This window comes from Maylandia zebra, linkage group LG3 (genome assembly GCF_041146795.1).
Source record: "Maylandia zebra isolate NMK-2024a linkage group LG3, Mzebra_GT3a, whole genome shotgun sequence".
In the NCBI taxonomy this organism is placed as follows: domain Eukaryota; kingdom Metazoa; phylum Chordata; class Actinopteri; order Cichliformes; family Cichlidae; genus Maylandia; species Maylandia zebra.
This window is the reverse complement of record NC_135169.1, coordinates 53,569,819-53,592,512: the sequence shown is the minus strand read 5'-3', so window position 1 is coordinate 53,592,512 and position 22,694 is coordinate 53,569,819. Positions and strand designations below refer to the sequence as shown.

Sequence of the window (22,694 nt, the reverse complement as noted above, 5' to 3'; positions counted from 1 at the left end):
CTGCACAGCTGTTCAGCCACAGAGAGCAGCACGCATGTCAGACATGTCAAATAAAAGCTGAGTGTCTCTCTTTAGAAACACCAAGCTGTGGATCTGCATGGAGTACTGCGGTGGAGGCTCCCTGCAGGATATCTACCATGGTAAAAACACACACATCTAAAATTCATGTCAGAACACGACGCATCTACTGTCCTCGATCGGCTGAATTCACAGCATGTGATTAAATTAGTGTCGTCCATTTTTAGTAATGAGGGCCTGTGATTGACTGGGTGAATCTCTGAATGTACTTCACGTGGATTGGATACGGGAAAGGATTGTCATTAAGGGAAATGTAATTAAATAATTATCAGTCATAGATTCTAGTTTGTCCTTCTGTGAACCAACTAATATGTATTAAAATAAAAACAAAGACTGCTAGCCTAACATATAAGTGGTGAACTACTCAAAGAGAGAGGAATAAGAGGAAATGTTTCCTTCTCAGGACCAGGAATTATTTTTAGGCACTGCACAGCAAGAAACAACTAAAAAGCTAAAATCACAAACTAAAGCTATATGTTGCATTTCTTTCTGTCGTTACACTTTCCAAATGAGCCAATAAGGATGAATACGACCATAGTGGAGCTGTTTAAACATAACTATATGAGTACTGTTTCCACCCGATGAGTCTGAGTGAGGCAGCTGAAGCATTTCCCAGCATGTCCAACTGTAACTACCACTTTAACGCTCAGTCATTTGAATAGTTGGTATAAAGCAGATGTGGAAGTAGGCACAATGATCCACTCTTACTCTCATGTCTCACAGCTGTTAATCAGACTCTTTTCCACAGTGACGGGTCCACTGAAGGAGAAGCAGATAGCATTTGTGTGCAGGGAAACTCTCCAGGTAAGGCTTTTCAGTCCAGGAAGCTTGTTACTGTTGCACTGCAAAGTCTTTACAGACACCCTGCTGACACAATGAGTCATGTGTTTTTTCCCAACTTCAGAGCAGCTCCAGTCGTGCCAGACCACTAAGTGCATTGTAGATGTTCTGAAACTGCCTCTGCAGTAGAACATGATAAATGGTCTGGTCCTGATATAGCTCTTTTCTTTCTAACGAAGTGCTACAAGTCCCTTTCACCTATATACAGTTGTACTCACACTGCAGTTCATTTTATTCCTTTAATTCCTTTTAAACAATCACACACACATGCTCACCGCAATAAATGCGTAGGATGCGGTTCAGTGTCTTTACCAGGGGCGGGTGGATACGCAGGTGGGAGGAGCTGCCAACATTCTGGTGGTGCTGGAAAACCCACCTGACCTCTTGAGCCACAGCAGCCATACGGCACACTGTGTTTTCATAGACCGTGACCTTCTGCCCACTCAAAGCTTTGTTGGATGATCAGCTTTGCAGACTGACAGCAAAAAACACCAGAAAAAGTGCTTCCAAAACTTTCACCAGTGCTGTACACGATCAGTGAGTCTGCATTCAAAGCACGTAAAGGTTACAAAAATCAAACTAAGGAAACATAGAGATATTGTTCCTGATCATGCAAGACTAGATGAAGATGGGGATCACTCCTCAGTGGAGAGCATGCTCTCCTACTGCCTGGGTGGAGTGCTGTGCAGTGGGTCATTAACACCGCCCAAATCATTGGCTGCCCTCTGCCACCCCTGGAGACTGTTAGTCAGTCATTTCAGCTGTATGTTTTCTCTCTCTTCCCAGTTCAGTGTTGTAAACCATGACTTAAGCAGTAATTAAATACATTCTCACAGTAATCGGCTGATTTCCATCTTTTCCAGGGCCTGTATCACTTGCACGAAACTGGCAAAATGCACAGGGACATAAAGGTACAGCTGTTTAGTTGTTACTGTTTAATAGTGACGCTCAGACTGTGGATCATCCTGTGAACAAGCTTGGATCTTTATTGTCTTTGCAGGGAGCCAATATCCTTTTGACCGAGCGTGGAGATGTGAAACTGGGTCAGTGTGATTTGCAGTACTTATGCAGGCTTAGGTAAGCACGATGTTGGATTTTAGCTGCACTGTGACCCTGCGTCTCTCCTCTGTGTCCAGCTGATTTTGGAATCGCAGCAGAGATCAGTGCCTCTGTGGCCAAGAGGAAGTCATTTATTGGAACTCCTTACTGGTAAGATGAATACATCACCACTAACCCTAACCTTACCAAACCCTGAGCAAACAGTGTCTGTCTGTCGATGGTGACACAGACCTCTCTGTTTTTCTACAGTGCTGCTATCACTGTGAGCTTGGTATGCTGCCAGCGCTCTTTGTCTTTATGCTCAGCTGTAGGTTCATCTATTGTGCTTTTGTGTCACAGTATCAGTTAAGTGTTCTGCTTTCACTTTAGCTGAATTCAGGTCTATTTTATAGCCTCAGTTCAATATATCAGCCTGTTTAAGGTTAGGGTTTTTAACCTCATACGTTATCAGAATTAACCAGACAAATCGATCCGCCTCATAAGAGCGGGCTTGCATCAGCAGCCGCAGAATGGAGGTCAGTCCCGTGTGTGTGCTGGGATGAGCTTTCCTGTGCTCGTACTTTCATGCCATGTCTATGTCTGTCAGTCTATGAGTTGCCGACTAACCCTCAGAAAGCATCTACTAAACCAAAGTCTATGAAAGAAAATGTGCAAAGGACAGATTTGTTTTAGTTCGATTTACAATAAAGTGATAAAAAACACACGACCTGTCTTTCTCCATATAGGTAAACATATTTATCTTTAGGTGAAGCACTGCTACAGTTATTGCAACGATACCTGATCACTTCAAGGATCAAGTTTCTAACAAAGCCACAGACCGCTCGCAGTCAGCTGCCATCTTCAAATATTGATGTTTCACAGATTTGTCATTGAAAGTTAATATGAGTGGTTGACTCCTGGACACACCTGTTTGCGAATCAGGCCCACTAACTCTTCCTCTCTGAGCAGGATGGCTCCAGAGGTGGCTGCGGTGGAGAAGAAGGGTGGCTATAACCACCTGTGTGATATCTGGGCCGTCGGCATCACTGCCATCGAGCTGGCAGAGCTGCAGCCGCCCATGTTTGACCTGCACCCAATGAGGTGAGTCAGCACAAACAATGGGGACTGGACAAACAGTTGGAGACAGACAGACTTGGCAGACTCTGGGTGATTGCTGCTTGGACATTTTCCAGTCCAGTGACGTCTCTCACACTGTTTTTCAGAGCGCTGATGCTGATGTCCAAGAGCAGCTTCCAGCCTCCAAAACTTAAGGACAAAGCCAAGTGGTAAATGTGCTGCTGATGGTCTGAAATTCAAGTGCATAAGCACCTGTGATCTGATCAGTATCTTCCTCACTGCTGATACATGTATCTTTGTCTTCCTCTGTCTGCAGGTCTGCTGGCTTCCATAGCTTTGTGAAGATGTCTCTCATTAAAAGCACTCGTAAGCGGCCCTCAGCTGAGACACTGCTGCAGGTTAGTTTGTCACTAAACAAGGAAAAACGAACCAACCGTCCGTCTTCACACTGGCACTGTTGTGTGTACAGTAGCTGTAAGCACATCTTTCTCTTCTGTTTTTAACGTTAGCACAAAGGGAGGTGGTTGGCCGAGGCTGGCTGTTACGAGAGCGACTGGAAATGATTGCATTGCATTTGTACAGTTTATACTGGGAGCTATTCAGTAAAATTTCACATGCTGATGAACATGTGATATTACACAAAATCTAAATGTCACATTTTGCTACAAATATTACAGAGCTGTCAAATCAGCAGATATCAAATGATGTACGATCAAAAACATCCGAGCCCTCAGTGCGTGGGTCGCTTGCTCTGCTGGTGGAGATATAGTTCTGTCCATCTCCATCCAGTTAAGGGCTGTGGGGAATGGGAGGTGGGGTGCACCCAGGACAGGAAGGAAGCTGGAGTACCCAGACACAGAAAGGCCACCAGCTGATCTGAGCCCAGGACCTTCTTGCTGTATGGCCACAGTACCCCAAAATTACATTTATAGCTAATTGGGTTTGGGTTTTTTTTTTCTATGTGGCATGTTTTGCAATGAGACTGGCTGCTATCAGCTGTTATCAAAGTACTTTTTACAACATTCACCTGCAAACATGCTCATACCGTTTGTGTTATGCCTTTAATTTCTTTCATACACAGTCGCATACGTCCTGCTTTTTGATTGGACCTCATAGTCAGTTTAGAAATAATACAGAAGTGGACAGATTTATGAAAATGTCATTTTTTAAATGTATCTCCCAAGTGCTGTTAAACAGAGTAAGAGCTTTAATACCGCATTTCTAAAAATCTAGTTACATTGTTACATTATTTGCATGTTTGCATTTGTTACATTGTTACATTATTTGCACACAGAAACATAATGTCTTAGTCTTTTATTTTCCATGTCCTCCATGTGTTTCTCAGCGAGCTGAGCAATCTTAAGTATTTGTAACAATTAACAGTGTCAATGTCACAGCCATGAAGGGTTCGAATATGGACTCTAGAGCTTCAGGCTTCTTCAGGCAAGAGATTTCTGAAATGTCGAAAGTCGACCGCAGGTTTGCAGTGGTCAAAGGGCAGAGCCAGTGTTATGTAAAATGTTGCTCTCTTTCACTTGTTGCTGCGCATCAGACATAAGAAACTTTATTTTCTTTGTACTGTAAGACAAAAACAAAGCGAAAGAGAGACCTGAGATTAGCGCCATCATTTCCCGTTTAAGGTGTGTGCCTTCTTTCTTTAGCATCCGTTTGTGACACAGCTGTTGACCCGTAACTTGATCATTGAGCTGCTGGACATGGCCAACAACCCCGAGCTCCACGCTCCCCACACAAACACCATGGATGACATTGAGCTGGAGGTCAGTTCTCACAGCGTAGCTAAACTCACTGGATAAGGACATTTGATTTTGTACACTGTGGATTTGAAACCAAACAATTAAGATGTTATCAACGTGCAGCTTCATTCGAGTAGTGTGTTACCTGTTTAGGGTTAGTGTCTTTTCTAAACATGCTGTTCCATTTCAGACGCTTAAAAGTGATTGAACACTTGTGTTTCCGCTCTATTTCACAAGGAGTTAAACGGACTAAATATCTGGAGCTTTCAACATGGATCATTTGGGTTCTTTTTCTCTGGAAATCAACAATCTGGTACTTTGGTAAAAGGAAACCTACACTCTGCAAGAACACTATCGATGAGGTCGTCTTAATATTGTTTTCAAGAGAAGCCTTCACAAATGGAAATACAGAGTTTACAACAAGGTGCAATCCACTGGTTACACTCGGGAACATGAAGGCCATATTAGACTTTGACTGAAAACACCTTTGGAGCATGTCCAGTCTGGAAAGATGAACTTGTACCAGAACAACGAGAAGACAAAAGTATAGAGAAGGAGATCGGTTGCATGCATGGCTGCCAGTGAAGCCAGGTCAGTAGAGTTTATTGATGATGTGACTGCTGGATGAATTCAGGAGTGCACAGGGCGATAACCTCACGCTGCAAAACTAACCAGACAGAGCTTCACTGTGCACATAACAGCGAGCAAACTGCTAAACCCAAGAATTCTCAATTTCCAATGGTCAAGTCAGTCACCTGATATCAGCCCCACAGAGCGTGCTTGTCAGTGACTGAAAACAAAACTGCACGTAGAGAGTGACCAGCAAACCAGCACTGAAGGGAGGAAACCTGCATTTAGTCTAAAGTTCATCCAAGAACATCCAAACAGTCACTGTGAGCCTCTGAAGATGGGGACTGAAAATCTGCACTTTAATCACATCTTGATTGTTTGATTCCAAGTCCACTGTGATGATGTACAGAGGTGAACTTACAGAAATGCTCTTCCTTCGGAAAAGCTGGGATTGACTTGTTTCCGCAGTGATTTGTGTCTGTACGGTTTTTGCTGTCTTGACAGGTTGGGGTAATGGCTCCTGACAAGATTCAGTCAGCAGGGAAACACCTGCCTGTGGAAAGGACACCGTCTGAACAACAATGTGAGTCCCGCCCCTTCCACACACACGCACACAGTGGGTGGTTCCTTAAACATAGCAGGATGAGATTCCTGGCGTCTCGTCGTCACAGTGAGGTCACCGGCTTTGTGCTAGAATTGAACAAAGGGAATAAAAACCCTGCAGCTTGTCTCTGATGCACTACACCGTGCAGTGCACTTGATGGCTGAATGTGTGCCTGTGTGTACATATGTGTACATATAATATATGTCGGTTGTACTGGGAGAGTGGTTTCATTGTCCCATTGTATTCAGCGAAGCAGCTTGTAGAATATGAATAGAAACAAAAGCCCCTCAGTGAGCGTGCTGACTGCTGCTCTCGCTCTGTAACCATCCACACGTGTGGGACGGAGGCCTCGTCAGAGGATGGCGCTGGGAACATGCCTGCTGTCTGACTTCATACTGCTCAGATGCCAATGGGCTGCTTGTGTTCCTGGTGTGACAGACTGTATTCACACACCAAATCATAAATCAGTCTGGTGTTGACCTCAACTTCCCTTACTAGTGTAGTCTAGTGTGCTAGACACAGCCCCGTAAGCCACAAACACCTGCACTGCCCTTTGACCAGTATGGTTTTAGAGGCTTACACAGGTGCTACAATGTATCATATACTGTATATGTTATTGTCAACACTGATACAATGTATATTGTTAGTGCCATGGTCTGTGTGTTACACCTCTATGCTTTTAGTATTGATTAAATAGTATCAGAAACAAGATTACTGTTTTATTTAGCACAGCCAGTTCATGTACATGAGTCTGGGGAAGTATAGGAAGGTCATTCAGTCTTACTGCTACACTGTGTCCCTCCAGCTTTTGCATATTTGGATGGAAGTTGTCTCGATAAATGTGCAGTTTCTAACCTTTTTACAACTGACGAGCCTGAAAACCAGTTTTCTCACCTTTGTCCATCATCTTCTTGTTGCTGTCGTCCTTTGCTGAGCTTCTGCTGCATTACTCAATACAAATAATTACTTGAAAATACAGTAATGCAGTAATTAGCCTTCACCAAGCCCTGCTCTGCAACAGTAAGGTGTTGGTGTTCTGCTGCATGTTTCTGCACGATGATCTTCATGCAGTAACATGACTAACCATAACTGTGACATGAGCAACCGATGACTGCTGGGCAAAATAGTTTCCAAAGTATTCACTTTGTTGAGGTGATTGAATCAGAAGATTAACTTTTGAAATGTTGAGAGCATCTTTGTAGACCGCTCCTTTGATCCCATTTCAAACAGAAAAACTTTGGACTTCTTATTCAAATTCACTTGCAGGCGTTCAGCAACACCTTGTAAAGTAACTGAGCCGAAACGCAGCAGCAGCTTCTGCTTTCTGGTTTAGTCATTTCCTCATCTCCTGCTTCAAAGCGAAATGATCATGTGATCGCTGTGCTTCCTCCTTTCACATCACAGTGAAGTCATTAGAGAAACTGAGGCAAGATGCTAATAAAAGCTGTTCTGCAGATCTTAGTCGAAGACCTTGCATGCTGCCACATGTGTGCAATTTCTAATTTCTTTACAAACAAACTAATGACTAGTTTAAACGATCTTAAAAGAAAGCACTGCTAACTAACTATCTGATTACTATGGAAACCAGTGTTTTCACCTTGTTTCATCCTGTACAGTAATGACATCACAGTACTGTGTACTACATGTACAGCAGTAGTAGCTGAGATTCTCCACTTGAATTGGGAGATGTAAAAAGACAGAATCCAGTTAACTGCAGTCTAATGACATCTAGTGGTGAGATTTGATGCATATCGAGCCATTACTTGATGTTTTGACTTGTTGCCTCAAGAAAGCAGTGCAAGGAATTGCCTAAACTGATGTTATAAATACTCCTTGGTCGCATTTTGTGCCCTGTTCTTATTTGTCTTATTACCTGGCTGTTGGTATTCCTATCATCTTGGACTTTTAGTTTAAATTGCTAACACCCTAAAACTGACTGAATACCAACAGTGAAACCTTTTCTTTTTACCTCACATTTCTATTTCTTATCATAATTTCAGTGTGATTTTTTTTTTCTTTTTAATTTTTAAATTTCTTTGACTGGTGATGCTGTTTTTTGCACCCAGCTCCATCCCTGTTTGGGCCCTGACTCAATATCAGTGTACATTTGATACATTCCAATTCAAGCATATGTTCATTCGATTTGTTACTTTGCCTGACCTGCAATCAAAAGTGTCACTTTGACTGAGCATTAAGACACACACACATACTTAGGAATACAAATACTTCTATTGAATTGAAGGAGGCGTGTCTTCTTCCAGCGGTACTGTGATGCATGTCAGCTGTCACTCCCCACACACAGGCGTGTTCCAGGCTTTAACATTAATGACAAATGTCATACTCTGATATACTACAGGTAGAATAAGCCATCTAATGTCATTTTTAAAAGCTTTACTGTGGGAGCTTCTAAACCAGCTGTCATCTTGTCTCTCATTTGAAACCAGTAGCTACGATTTATCGATTTACCTAAATGCTTATAAACCTTTTGATTCTTCCAGATGATTTTGATGGTACCTTGTTTATTGTGTTCAGACGTCTCTTCTCAATGACACTTTGTCATCGAGTAAAAATGTTATTCTCTGATATCTGTGCTCACCTGATGTGTGGGGTCAGGGCTGCAGACTTCACTCGGCCCTTGTTCACTGCTGATGTCACAGGTTATCTCTGGAGTGCACATCGATGGGAATCGGTGCACCGTAAACACTGTGAAAGTACCGGGATTGTGTGTGAATGTGTTGGTCTGCCTTTGTTAGCGTGCTAAGCCCAGTGTTGTGTTCTTTTTGCAGTTGACCAGGTGAAGTTTGGGCCTCCACTGAGGAAAGTGACAGAGCCTTATCCTGACTTGGTAATGCATGTTTCCTGCAGGTATACTGATGGCATTCAGTCCATGACAACACGCGGATTTGACCAAAGGTTGTGTTTGGCTTTTCCTTTCTACAGGCCTGTTATGATGACTGGAGTCTGTCTGGAGATGAAGGAGGCTCACCGTAAGACCTTTGTTTCATCTTTCTTCAGTTGCTTATTAAATATCGTTGTTTTTGGCTGTTGAGATGTCACATTGGCACACTGCACACTATAATATAACAAGGTGCATTTAAAAAGTTGCTAGATTGGATCAGCTGGAGGGAAGTTGTGTTCTGCTGTGGTTGATTGTTACTCTGTCAGGTAGCAGGTAGCTGCATCAGTCATTTGTAGACTGGGCTAGGCTAACTTATCTGGATTTTTATATTGTTGTTTGTTTTGTTTTTATTTACAAAATCCAGCTGATGGGTAGCATGTATAAGTTTAGAAAAAACTTTGCATGAATTATTTTAGCAGGTGTTTGCTTTGTTCAGCCAACATGGAGTGATTTCGGTATTTTTTCCAGGATGTAGCACCATAAATCATAACTCATAAAAGTATACATGTGGTTCCTATGTGGCCAGAATGCCAGCTTATCCATACAGTATGAGAACAGTATTACTGCAGGTACCAACAGAACAGAGTGTCCTCCCAGAGCAATGAGGAGTAACCTGTAGTAAAAACAAATAAACAAAAAGAAATTTAGTATGATTTATTCTAACTGCATACGTTAACTGTTTGCAGTAAGAGTGGATGAATAAACAAACAATAAACAAACAAAACCCGAATCAACTGCAGACTCTGTTTAGTTAGTTTGTGCCTCTGCCCTCCAGCTGATCCAATCTAACTGCGTTATTCACAGATTGTGATAATGAAGTAATGCTCCGTATGTCTGGATACTTCCAGGTGCCAGTTAAAATAATGGAGACTATACTATTGGCCCCTTTATCACGTACACGTTGGTAGTGCTGTGTTGGACCCTTTTGCCTTCATGCCAAAGATTCAACAAGGTGCTGAAAACATTCCTTAGAGACTTCGGTTCAAACTGACATGATGGCATTGCATGCACTGCTGCTGCACATCCAGGATTGCACTGAGACCTTTGACCGCGGAGCACAGTGAACTCGCTGTTATTTTTAAGACCGTTATCCTGCTGAAGCAGCTGTCAGAAAATGGGTACACTCGTCTCACACGTCACTTCTCTTCCTGATGCTCAGTTTGAACTTCAAGTCCAACAGATGTTTGCATTAATGAGCAACGACCGGCAAAAATCGAGTGTACCCACAAGTGTACCTAATAAAGTGGCCAATAAGTGTATATTTATGAAAAAAAGATGGTTGCATATTCTATTTAATTTCTTTTATTTTGTTTTTAAAATGATGACATGTGCACAAAGGAATCGTTTACAGTTGTGATCAGATGTTTACGTCCACTCTGGGCTTTAATCAACACAACAACATCTTTAATGACTTAAAAAAACACCAAACTTTAAATAAAGTTTTGATTTTCACTAATCCACATAGAGTCAAAGTATATATGCTGGCTGCATATGCAGTTTTGTTTAAATATTTCTTAACAAGTTGTGACTGGACACTGTTGGTAGTCATCAACAAGCTTCTGGTGTAATTCTATCGAACCACTGTTCTTGGAAAACTTGGTAAATTGGTTGGTTTCCTGGTACAGACCCGACCTCAGTTGAGGTCAGAGCTTTGGAAAGGTGATTTCATAAGCGTCATGTTTGTTTTATCCATTCTAGAACCAGCGATGTATGTTGATGTGTGTTTGGGATCATTGTCCTGCAGTGTCCCACTTTGTGTAGCCTACCATTACCACCGGCAGCAAAACAGCCCCAAAGCATGATGCTATCACCACTACACTTGACAGTGTTCTCAGGTTTGAAAGGCTCACCTTTACTCCTCCACACATACCAAACTACCTTTCTCTAGAAGGCGTTTGGCTTGTTCATGTGGGCAGCTGCAAATTTCCCTCAAGCTTGTGTCGATTTTGGAGCAGGAGCTTCTTGCTTGGTTAGCACCCTCTCAGGCTATGGTGATGTAAAACTGTCTTCATTGTTGACAGTGATGCTGGTGTTGAGCAGTTTCTGGTCCATGCCAGTCTTGAGTCTTGAACCTTGGTGATTTGTGGGTTGTTCTTTAACGCCCCGGCTCATTTCCTGTCATCCAAGGGTGTTTGTCAAAGTCTGGAAGAAAACCCAAAGTGGTATAACTTGTACTAATGTACAAGTTTGAACTGATGACCTTTGAATCTGCAGAGACCCTGACAATTTGCATAAACCTACAATTCTCCTTCTTAGATCTTGACTGAGTTCCTTGGACTTCCACATTGTTCTGAGTGTTGGTCAGTCCAGTGAGTGGGTGAAGAATTTGTCTGACAAACAGCTCGCCCAAGCGGAGAAAAACATCCATCCCGCTAGTCGAACTGATCACGAGCCCCTGAAACGAGACCCAGGAAGTGTTTACAGTAAGAGGGGGACAGACTGTCTGAAGCAGTTAGAACAAGACAAAGCTACCTCATACCACAGGTCACAGGCTCTCTGTGAATGGTACTCGTGGCCACTGATCAGTGGTTGTTGTTCCTTCAGTGGGCTGGTTTCAGTCATTGTGCAAATGTACTGTTTATAAGATTGGAAACCTGCAGTCAGCTGAGACTGAAGAAGTCACCTGGATGCGTGATGACGAAACGTTTCTCCCACTGAAAACATCCAGATGAACAGAATCAACCTTTGTGGATTTCCTTAGCTGGATGATTGAGCATGCATCAACATGATGTTTCAGGCATCTACATCATGAAGCTCATTGAGAGAAGGCCAAGCGTTTGCAGCATTGTCAACAAAGCAAAGTCTACTTTGAAAATATAAGATGTATTTAGAATCATTTATCAATTTTTTCTTCGCGACATAATTCCATATATCTTGCTTCGTATATTTGTAGTTACAAACTGAAAACATCAGTGTAGAAAGTCGTAAAAATAAAGGAAAAACATCAAATGAGAAGATGTGTCCAAACTTTTGACTCTGTGTGGATCTGCAAAAATTCAAATTAAATTCAAACTTGTACACCCAGATCTTGTTTTTTTTTTAAGTCATTAAGGAAAAGAAATCATTAAAAGTCCATTAAAAGGCTTTGTAAACGTTTGACCACAACTGTATATAATCCCTGCTGCAACTCTTCAAGCATATAACTGGGTGAGTTGTGTTTGATGGTAGGTAAACTGGAAATAACCCTTGGCACAAAAACGAGTGCTCTAAGCCTGAGTTTGAAATGATAGACAGTGATCAAACCTTGGGTTAATTCCTTCTTGGGCCATTCAGGCCTGTAGTCAGATAAACATCAGGTCTTCGTGTTGCAGGAGCCTGTTGGAATGTGTGGAGCAAGCTCTCGAGCTGAGGTAGGCCATGTCCATTAACTCTAGCCTTTCCTAACACCAATGTCTCCCCATCCCACCTGAATTCTCCTGAAATAAGCTGCTTGTCATGGAATTATTCTTGATGTGAAAATCAGCCATTGTCTGTGTGTTGGGTATAATCAGCAGGTTTGTGTTCAATCTGATCTAATCCCAACCTCCATGAACTGGAGTTTGGGAGCACGTTTGATTTAGCACAAATGTACGTGTTTTGTTTTGTTAACTTCTTTGGGTTTGTGTTACTTGTCACTGATGTGGTGCTTGTGCTGATTCCCTCACATTATGTGGAAAACTGACTAGATTTTGGACAGTGCAGGGTTTTTTTTTCTATTTCTTCTTTTTATCCATGATGTCGTTGGATATAGGAGGGGAGCTGTTACCTCCTGCATAGTGTTTGATTCTAAAAGGTTTCCACACCAGCACCGCCTCAGTGAACGTCTGGTGTTTGCTTGCTTTGTTGTAATGTTTCCTTCAGATTTTTGTTCATGTCCTGCTCTTAGCCAACCCTCAGCATCTCCAGCACCTGCCTTTATGTCCGGCTTGTTTCTATTATGCTTGATGTGGATTTCATTATAAGACGTCTTCGCCTTCTAGAGCATGACCATTGTTGCTCCTTTGTCTTTCAGGAGTTTAACCATCAAGAGAGTGCCATGTGCTGATGTGAGTGTGAATCATTCTACCATAAACAAAATCTCTGTCGCAATTCGGTCACTCTAGAGTTGTTCATATATACTGTGTCTGTGTGTATCTTCAACTTTTATATACTAGTTTATATGTTGCTAAAGGTATTCACTCACCTGTCCAGATCATCAAATTCAGCTGTTCCAACTTGTGTAGAATCAATTGGCTTCAAGTCGATATGCGTGTGAAGGCAGATGAGCGAATACTTTTGTAGTATGTGAAGTTTCTACTCTTCCATACTAGTTTAATATGTGTACACCTAAAGATGACAAAAAATGCTTAAAAATGCAAAGTAGCATAAGTGTTTTAATGGAAGGTGAAAATTGTGCAGAAAGCTTTAATTATGACTTTCCATCAGTTTCCTGCCTGTGCGTTCTACTAACTTTAAAATTAAATTAGCCTTCCTCAAATTCTACGTTTGCCTCAGTACAGTACAGGTCATTTGTTCCAACCAGCCTCTAGGTGGCGTGGTTTTACAGTGGGTAACTCTTGTTCAGACCCCACCTGGGGCCTTTCTGTGTGGCACTGGTGCGCTCTCCTCCTGCCTCTTGGGGTTTCGCTGGGTAACTGGCTTCGTCCCAGTGTAAATACATGCACGTTAGATTAACTGGCAGTTCTAAATTTGCCATAGATGTAAAGGAGATAAAGAGTAAAGAAGGCTTACTTAGCCAGCTAAACCTACTCCCGTGTACTGACTCTGTAAATGCTCAGGAATGTCTCTGAGTGATCAAACCATGTGTGAGTCCAAACTTATTGTTGCTTGTCTAGCAACAGTTCAGTTCCAGTCCAGCAGGATCTAGTGTGTCAAAGACAAAGTGGCTTCTTCATTATTTTCATTCCAATCTGATAATTATCAACACTATAATAGGACACTTCAAGGGAGGCCTTGAATGCCTAATTTAAGTCCAAAAACACATGTTGAGTTTTTGGGGAAACTTGAATGTCCCCAGGAGAATAAGGATTTGGTGCAGCCTTCCATGACCAGGGTAAAAATTGCTTTATTCTTTCTGGATCCAAGATTGCATTAACTGCTGGGCTCTTCTTTCCTGTACCCTAGCACAGACCTTCACAGGGATGCTGGGGGCCCAGAGGCTCCTAGGGTGCCCTAATCTCCCAATCCAGAGGCACCTTCTCAGTTGTATCAACTAGGATGGCTCCTTAAGCCATCCTAAACCTTAAGAAACTTTCCCCCAAGGAGTTGACCACTGCCCAATCCATTTGCCACTGAATCCCTCTGGCCGCCTCCTGCAGGTGGTGGATCCAAAGGAGTGCAGGCTTCCTTTGGGGTGCTGCTGGCCAGGCACCATTGGCTGGGGCCCAGCCACCAGGCACTCACCCTTGACTACCCCCCTCCTCCCTAGCATTGGCTGCACCTCTCATGGGGTTTCGTCTGGTCCAGTTGTAGCAGGGGTAAAATGCCCTCGACAGCTGAGGTCCTGGGAACACCCTCTAATGCCAGTGGAGAAGGGAGGAAACACCATGACTCACCACAGAGGCATTATTCCATCTGATGAACATGCAGAAATGTGTTCAGTATGAAACCATGGGAGCAACATTCCCATGCACATCAGCCTTGTCACATGCAGTAATGTGTATTTGTATTTAGTAACATGTTTGATGGTGTTTCTCAGGGAGGCAGAAAGAGCAGTGTGTTCAGTCCATCTACGGCCTCACTGCCAGCCTTCAGCTCTTTGACTCCCAGCACAGAGGACAAAGATCTTACACCGAGACCGACCTGTACACTGGGCCCCGACAGCGCTGTCACAGCCGACTCCACCACAGGTACTCATCACAACATTAGACCTCAGCTTTGTCTGCCTTTAAACAGACGCTTTTTCTTTTAACTTCTGTCCTGTCCCATATAACGTTGCAGTTTCAGATGTTTGTATTAGACTATTTCAGACAGTGAAGTAAACATATGTGATCCCAGCGATGTCTTTATATACTTGATGAAATCAGAGTAGCATCCGTTAACTGTGACCTTTGACCCCCCCTACGATCTTTATATAGAGAGTGTTGATCCATGTAGCAAATGTTTCTCCAAATACCATTGTTATCAGTGTTTGTTCCGGGAATACCCAACCCACTCAGTCGAATGTTTCTCAGCATCCAAGCTAAGAAACATTAAAGGCGATTTGTAAATTTAGAGCTTTCCTTATATTGTTGGCAACTCGACGGCTTGTGTGGAGGGTTATATGTGGGCAGGCAAAAGCCATCCTTCAATCAGTTCAACATATATGCTATCAGAGATAGAAAATGGATACTATGCCACTATCTCTCAGTTAGTTAAGATGAATAACTCTCCTGCCATCATAGGTGGCGACTGATGAAAGCTTAGTGGCTCCTACACCTTTAGAGGCCTTAAAGGTCCAGTTTTTGGCTTTTGTACAAGAGACTTAGTTTAGAGCTCCCCAGTTCATCAACACTAATCCCTCTCTCACCTCTCTCACCTCTGTCTGGTATAACAAGAAAGTATTTATTGGTAAGAAAGCGTTCAAGTGGGATGCGTGTGCTAGGGCAGGAATTCATCAGCTGGGGGATCTGGACCTTGATCTAATCTGAAGACTAACCCAGACCCTCCATCTAGTATCCAGGAGTTATTCCAGAACCTGCTGGAAATGTCAGAAAGAAGCCAGGATGTCAGTTCATATGCTGTATGCATGTGGAAAATACATGTTAACCTTATGAATGATCTTTTTCATCTTAATCTCTCTAAGACTCCAGCTTTGTGTGTCCTGGGTCTGTTACCTGACAGCATGAATCTTTCTGGAAGACAGAGGCTCTGGGTGCATCTGGCTGTTATGACAGGTTGCAGGATAATACTGCATCATCTAACTCTTGTTGAACAGGTCATGTACAGAGTTAAGGGGAGAGATATCTTTAATCAGGTCTGGGGTCCCTTTTTGCCTTACATGATGTTCTGTCTCAGGTCGGTTTCTAGAATCAAAGCTGCAGAGCACTGCAGTCTCTGTGACTGTCCCAGGATTTGTTTCTCTTAATCAGGTTATTAATTCCTTTTATGTTATAACTAACAAAGTGCATATGTGTCATTTTCTCTATATGATTGCATATTCCCCTTTGCTCTGTACGCGAGAATGGGATATTTTTAGGGTGCTGAATCCAAAAATGTTTGTTTTTTTGCAAAAAATCAGGGTGTTTTGTCTCGATCCCAAAGTTTCATTTTAAAGTAAGCAAAATAAACTTTATTCGCAAAATCCCTTATGTTCCTTTGTTGACTTTTAACAGTGTATTCAGCACAAATCAAACCAAAGTTGTCTGGAGAAATGACACAACCTCTCGGAGCCATAAAACAGAACTAAAACACGAGTGTGGCTGATACAGCAAACAAAATCCTGAATGTTGAAGCATGACCAAAATCTGATAGCAGAGTGTTTATAGCAGCCAGTGAGAGTCCTTACCTTTCACTATGAACAAAATAAACCTGTTGGGACGTGACCGTCTGAGCTCCTCCCACCACCAAACCCCCTACATGACACCCCTCAATTCCTCGCATTTTCTATTTGTATTTTTCTTGAGTCTCACGCTTAGAAATATTAAATCAATGTACGAAATCATTATTTGATATGTTTTTTTAAATCAAGTATAAAATCCAACATGATGGAATTTTAAAAAATTCTTCCCGGCTTCAGGGAGTAAAAATTGATAAGAAACAGTCAATAAATCCTAGGTGAGTGTAATCCACTCATGTTAAACCTAAACGCGTCCCCCGTCTGAACTTTATAAATATATTGTTTGTTAATATGGGATATTTTACTATCTGAAACCTATCTGCCTCGATGTTTTGGCCGAAACAAAAAATCCACTGTATGTTGTGTGCATCTACTTCTTTGTCTCGATTTCTTCTTTCTTTTGTCCCTTTCAACGTATCAATCAACACATATTCAAGTCGCTCTAGAATTGAGTTAATTTAGAGTTCTTCCTGCATAAGGGCCCTGAGGTCTGATGCTGACGCCGCTGCCTCCCTGTTGCTTCTCCAGCCTTCCTTCAGCTCCTCTTCGATGCACTCTCTTTCTCCACGCCCTGTTCAGACTCTCAGAGCTCTTTCAGCCGCCGTGCGGCCTCTGTTAGGTCTTCTCTCCGGTGTCCAGTTTTATTCTCAGCTTTGCTGGATATAAACAATTTGCCTGCACATTTATCCTTATAAGTTGCTTGATGGGTCTTTATCCTGTCTTCCTTCTCTCACCCCAACCGGTCGCAGCAGATGGCCCCGCCCCTCCCTGAGCCTGGTTCTGCTGGAGGTTTCTTCCTGTTAAAAGGGAGTTTTTCCTTCCCGCTGTGGCCAAAGTGTTTGCTCATAGGGGGTCATATGATTGTTGGGTTTTCTGTTTTATCTGTATTATTGTAGGGTTTTTTACCTTACACTATTCAGCACCTTGAGGCAAATGTTGTGATTATTTGTTGATATATACATTAAATTGAGTTGTTACAATGCGCCTGCATCAGCAGAGTTAGAGTGCAGAGCAGTTACACAGAATTAGACAAATGTAAGGACGAAAGTATCGTAGAAAACTCAAAACATAACATATAACACTTTAACAGAAAAGTAAATCAACCTTCTAACTAGACAATATCATCACATAAAGTAAAAAGTTATCTTCTACCTGGGATGTTGTATCTTGGCTCAGGCTTTTTGAACAACTCCTTAACGTTGTTAGTGTCTCCTCCTTGTGTGCCATCGTGATCTGGGTGTACTCGATGGAGTGTTTTTGCCTCAAGTGGTGAAACACGTTTGTTGTTTATTGTTTCCACCTTCAGCAGGAGCAGTTTTCTTGCATATTTTAGTCATCTTTGTACTTTCTTAGAGGTTGTCAAAGTATCTGCTTTTTCAGGCTGACACACTGCGCTTGCTTGTTGTTTTGTACGCTAATGAATGTAAATGGTTTTGCTATATCACTGATGCCGTGATGTGGAACTTTAATACCATGTAATAATGTATATTGCAGTTACTGCAGACATGACTTCATGCATGCATTAACTTCAGCTATGACCGCAATAGTTCCACTTTAAGCTGACCAAGCTCAGAATGAGTCCCACAGAAATCTCTTTCTCTTTTTAGCCTTGGCCAGGTGTTCGGCCACTCAGGACATCACAAAGGGCTGCAGTGAAACGTGTCAGCCAGCGGAGGGCGCTGTGCCAGCAGAGTTGGTTACTACTGCTTCCTCACCCAAGCGAGAGACCCCACTATCACCAGAATGGAGCACACTGAGGAGGAAGACGAAGGATGATGTAAGTGGAAGCCTCAGCATATCAGCCTGTGTGACTTGCTAACCTTATAACTTCCTAATGATTGGATCCTTTAAAGGTGTCGGACTACACACCGTGTAACAGTCAAAATGCTGATTTGTGACATTTACAAAAAATAATAACATTTGTTATGTGTAACCTTTGACATTTTTAGAGCGCTGATTGTCATGGCCTTCCTCCCACCCCTCAAGTCCATGTAAGTGTGAAGTTTAACATTTTACGGCCAAAGCTCTCATGACTAACATGATATGCTTCCTCACGTACAACCGTGTGTTTTAATGGCTGCGTCCTGCCAACGGATTCCACAAACCTCTGCACCTTCTCACTACTTCCTCACTTTTAGAGTAACTCTTGTGCAAACTGGTTTGTGATCTAAGGAGCTTTGAAAGACAAAGGGACGTTTCATCTCTTATCTGAGAAGCTCCTTCAGTTCTAAGAGCAGTAGGTGGAGAGTCCCAGATTTTAAGCCCTATTGGGAGACAAAGCTCCTCAGATTACCGTGACCTGGATGACTGAACAGAAAAAATTACTTGTGCAACTTTGAATAAAAGTATAACAGCCAGTTTGGTTTTGTTGGAAAGATAACATACCTAAACTGAAGAGTCAATCTAAACATGCCAGACCATACGTGATTCAGTTGCTCTGCTGCTTCTGTAGATGGGAGCCTGCTTCTCTAAAGTCTTCAATGGCTGCCCTCTAAAAATCAACTGCGCCGTCACCTGGATTTTTCCCAAAACAAGAGGTCAGTGGTTTGGTCTGTGGTTCTGTTTTTACTTCATAGTGGAGTAATGAGAGCGTTTTCTCAGAAATCTCACAGCAGCAGGTTTATAACAGGTTTATATTAATGTGAGCAGACAGTTCATTTATGCAAGGTACGATGAAAAGGAGACTTCTTGTTTGAAAGGAAAGCTGTAACTGACTTAAATGTGGCTGTGTTCTCTTTAAGATGGTCTTGTTGTGCAGAGATGCTCTTTGTTACGTGTGCACGTCCTTCAATGTGTCACAGTGAATGTGATGTGGCACTGTAGTGGCCAGGTGCCTGCACACAGCATGGGTCATGTGCGTGCTGTTGCCTGACATTGTAGCACAAAGAGGCACTCTTAATGGGGATAGCAGCCAAAGTGAAAGCAGGTCTGGTGTCTGAACCTTGTGATGCGATGGTGTTTGGTGCTGATGGAAACTTCTTTATATAAACACTTTCCCTACTTAGATCAGTATCTTATTCTTGGGGCAGAAGAAGGCATCTACACACTGAACCTTAATGAACTTCATGAAGATACATTAGAGAAGGTAAGATCGTAATTCTCTCACATTTATAATGCTTTAACAGCCATGCTGTCCACTCCACTTAACTGGCCTGAATCCTTTATTACATGTCCTGTGTTTAATGAGTATAATTGGTAAAATTTTAATGCTTTTCATTGCCCTCCATTCTGGTGAAGTTATTGGAAAGACGACTTATTTGCAAAGCACCAAGGGAAAGTCAGCAAAGCAAACTTTAGCTGTGCACAAAATTAGCCAACAACAAAACAGAATCCCAAAATGAGCACAGAGGCAGGAGCTATGTGTGGAAGACATGCTACATGCTACAAAACAGGGATTAGAACAAAGATGAACAGATGGGGATCAAGGTACGGGCTAAAATGATTGGACACAGATGACGGCGATGAGAGGAAAAGGAGGGAAGACGGACAAAAACACGACACACCAGAAAACTGAGCAACACATAGACGAGACAGAGGTCAGACAGGGGAAACATCAGGGCTACTAGTAACACAAGAACAGTAGAAACTAGAGATGGACCGATCCGATATTACGTATCGGTATCGGTCCGATACTGACCTAAATTACTGGATCGGATATCGGAGAAAAATAAAAAATGTAATCCGATCCATTAAATATCACGAAAGCACCTCACAAAACTTGCAACACGCCGTAACTCACCTCAGAACGTTAGCAGTCGGAGCAGTATGCGTCACGTGATAGAGCGGCTGTGGCATGCGGGACCTGTCGGTGGTCTGGATAGCATTTGGAGCTTCGCTAGCAACCCGGCATTTCATCTCCGACAAAGTTATCCCGAGAGGTAAAGCAAGTGTGTAAGTCCATCTCTGAATGTTTGTAAAGCATTCCCACGGTAAGCTTAACAAGCGACTGCCTCTCGCTCTCCGGCTGCTACTTCAATCATGAAACTGCTTAAATGATCAGCTGATCAGCTTTTCTGTTGCGAGTCCGTCTCTCTTGTTTGTTTTTGGCCCACTTTGCACCAGAAAGAGGAAACCAGCGGATAAACAACAGCAGCACGTTTAAGCTTGATCAGCTGTTGTTAGAATTTATTTAACCTCTGGGTGGTCTTGGGTCGATTTGTGCCATTTTCCATTGTTCGTATACACGCCATTTGCACTTTGTTGAATGGAATATAGCGAAAGTCTGCAAAAAACAGTTTGGTCACATTTACTGTTAAAATTGCAGTATGACTTCCGGAAATTAGCTTCAGTGGCTAAGCTACAGACAAACTTACACTATTGGTCTTAGTGGTCGATTTGTGCCCCATTGAAACCCATTATAAACGCTATTTTTCACTGCAGATTAATTACGGTTAAAGGGATCGTGATCGTTCCACCTTCAGTCTTTGTGGGGAGCTTGCCAGCAGCTGGCCGCCTGGAGGGCTTTTTATGCTCCTGCAAAAAAAAAAAAAAAAGTGGATCGAAATACATGTTGGTGCTAACCCTAACCCTTAAAACAACGAAACTATAATTAAAACTTTGTATGAATATTTCAGGGAGAAGTAGTTTTACAAGACTGGCTAATTTAAAGTGGAAAGAAATATTGATATATAATCTTTTTATAGCACTTTTTATGGCGTGGTCGATTTGTGGCTCTAAGACCAATAGTGTATGCATTTTTCTAGGACCTCCCAGAGGTTAATATTACTTTCTACTCGAGGATCTTTTTCTACGTAGCTGACACTGGTAACTGTGCAGGGGCGGATCTAGCAAAGTTTAGCCAGGGGGGCCGATAGGGCATTAACAGGTAAAAGGGGGCACAAAGACATACTTTTCTTTCTTATTCTCATTTAAAATGTCTAGCTTTTAATAAATAATTATCTGACACCCAAAGTTTTAATCTGATGTAAAATGTATAGAAGTCCATTACTGTATATAGTAACTGTTAAGTCTAATATATACACCCTAGTAAGCTATAGTACTTTTTCCTTTGGGAAGGTACCATCTGTGCAGTCTGCAATTTTGTTGAAGAAAGATGTTGAATCTATTTAATATTTCTTGAAAAATAATTGATTTCTGTGCATTTTTTTTCACACTGCATCAAATTAAGGTTGATTACGTTGATTAAGCATCATGAGGTGGAGCGTGAGGGGTGGTTCACTATTTTTTATTTATTTATTTTTGTTGTTGCTGGGAGTTGGAACCCTATTAGTTAGGTTGCTTAATATTTACGCTAAGTACTCTTTAAAATACCAGAATAGGGAGGATGGTGTAGGTTTAAGTTTATTAGATTGATCAGTATTGCTGAACTATGAAATATTTTTTTTGCATACAGGTATAACAGAATAGCTTTAGTGTAGTTGTTGTTTTAAACTTGAGTATGAACTTATACAAAATGCAGCAAGATATTTAAAAAAAACAGTTTTGTTGATTAAAAAACACTATATCGGATTCATATCGGTATCGGCAGATATCCAAATTTATGATATCGGTATCGGTATCGGTATTGGACATAAAAAAGTGGTATCGTGCCATCTCTATTAGAAACACGAAGGAAAGTCAGCTAAGACTAATACGTTCACAATATCTTATACTGAAATGGGTCAGAGGTCAAGTGGCTATATTCATAAGATGCTCGACTATCCGTGCACAGACGTGCAGGAAGAATAACTCGGTCCAGCGCAGGTTAGGTCTGCAGCATAAGATACTATGACAATATAACCCCAGTAAGGAGCGACCTCCTTAAAACCAGTCTGTGCTTAACACTGCAATAACACTGCAAACCCTAAATCTGGCAAACTTCTCCCGATGTTTCCACTGAAGGGGTTGGAAGTTTAAAAGCGCCGAAGGTTAGGTTTGGAGTAAATCATGGATGTGTGCACATGTTTGTGTGCAGCTTGTAGTGAAAAACGTGCGTGCAGAATTCATGCAGACATGTGTAACTGGTCGTTTTGAGGTAGAAAAGAGTGATGCGCGGTCAAGCTGGTAGTTGAAAGTGTCAGTCAGAGTAGAAGAGCATTGTGTAAAAATGCAAGTAATAACAAAAAAGTGCAAGTCATTAATCGCATCACCCTGAAAAACCTGAGTAAGGAGTGCAGCTCCTGATGAAAGGAGGAGCACTGAAAACCAGGAAATGATGTTTCTGGAACAGTCTGATGACTGAAGCTGGATGTTTGAAGTCTCAGTGAACTGCTTGTCTTTTCCCCACAGCTCCTCCCTCAGCGATGTATATGGCTATATGTTATGAACAATGTGCTGATGTCCGTATCAGGTAACAAACAGCGTGACACAAACGGAGAA

At 42.1% G+C, this 22,694-nt stretch overlaps 1 protein-coding gene across 2 annotated transcripts in view; it reads left to right on the top strand.

Annotated features, from left to right (window-relative positions):
* The window catches only part of map4k2 (mitogen-activated protein kinase kinase kinase kinase 2), a 47,739-nt gene that overhangs the window by 16,567 nt on the left and 8,478 nt on the right, over nucleotides 1–22,694 (top strand). The window contains exons 4-23 of one of the 2 annotated variants that reach the window (XM_076882446.1): nucleotides 76–140; nucleotides 827–882; nucleotides 1,782–1,829; nucleotides 1,919–1,961; nucleotides 2,055–2,127; nucleotides 2,926–3,057; nucleotides 3,180–3,242; nucleotides 3,350–3,431; nucleotides 4,695–4,811; nucleotides 5,862–5,940; nucleotides 8,748–8,806; nucleotides 8,902–8,948; nucleotides 12,172–12,210; nucleotides 12,852–12,885; nucleotides 14,538–14,688; nucleotides 17,984–18,153; nucleotides 18,326–18,367; nucleotides 18,829–18,913; nucleotides 19,382–19,461; nucleotides 22,605–22,665. In XM_076882446.1, the coding sequence (XP_076738561.1) occupies nucleotides 76–140; nucleotides 827–882; nucleotides 1,782–1,829; nucleotides 1,919–1,961; nucleotides 2,055–2,127; nucleotides 2,926–3,057; nucleotides 3,180–3,242; nucleotides 3,350–3,431; nucleotides 4,695–4,811; nucleotides 5,862–5,940; nucleotides 8,748–8,806; nucleotides 8,902–8,948; nucleotides 12,172–12,210; nucleotides 12,852–12,885; nucleotides 14,538–14,688; nucleotides 17,984–18,153; nucleotides 18,326–18,367; nucleotides 18,829–18,913; nucleotides 19,382–19,461; nucleotides 22,605–22,665 (1,526 nt within the window). The remainder of the gene's footprint in view (nucleotides 1–75; nucleotides 141–826; nucleotides 883–1,781; nucleotides 1,830–1,918; nucleotides 1,962–2,054; nucleotides 2,128–2,925; nucleotides 3,058–3,179; nucleotides 3,243–3,349; nucleotides 3,432–4,694; nucleotides 4,812–5,861; nucleotides 5,941–8,747; nucleotides 8,807–8,901; nucleotides 8,949–12,171; nucleotides 12,211–12,851; nucleotides 12,886–14,537; nucleotides 14,689–17,983; nucleotides 18,154–18,325; nucleotides 18,368–18,828; nucleotides 18,914–19,381; nucleotides 19,462–22,604; nucleotides 22,666–22,694) is intronic. The other variant, XM_076882447.1, reaches the window with a different exon arrangement.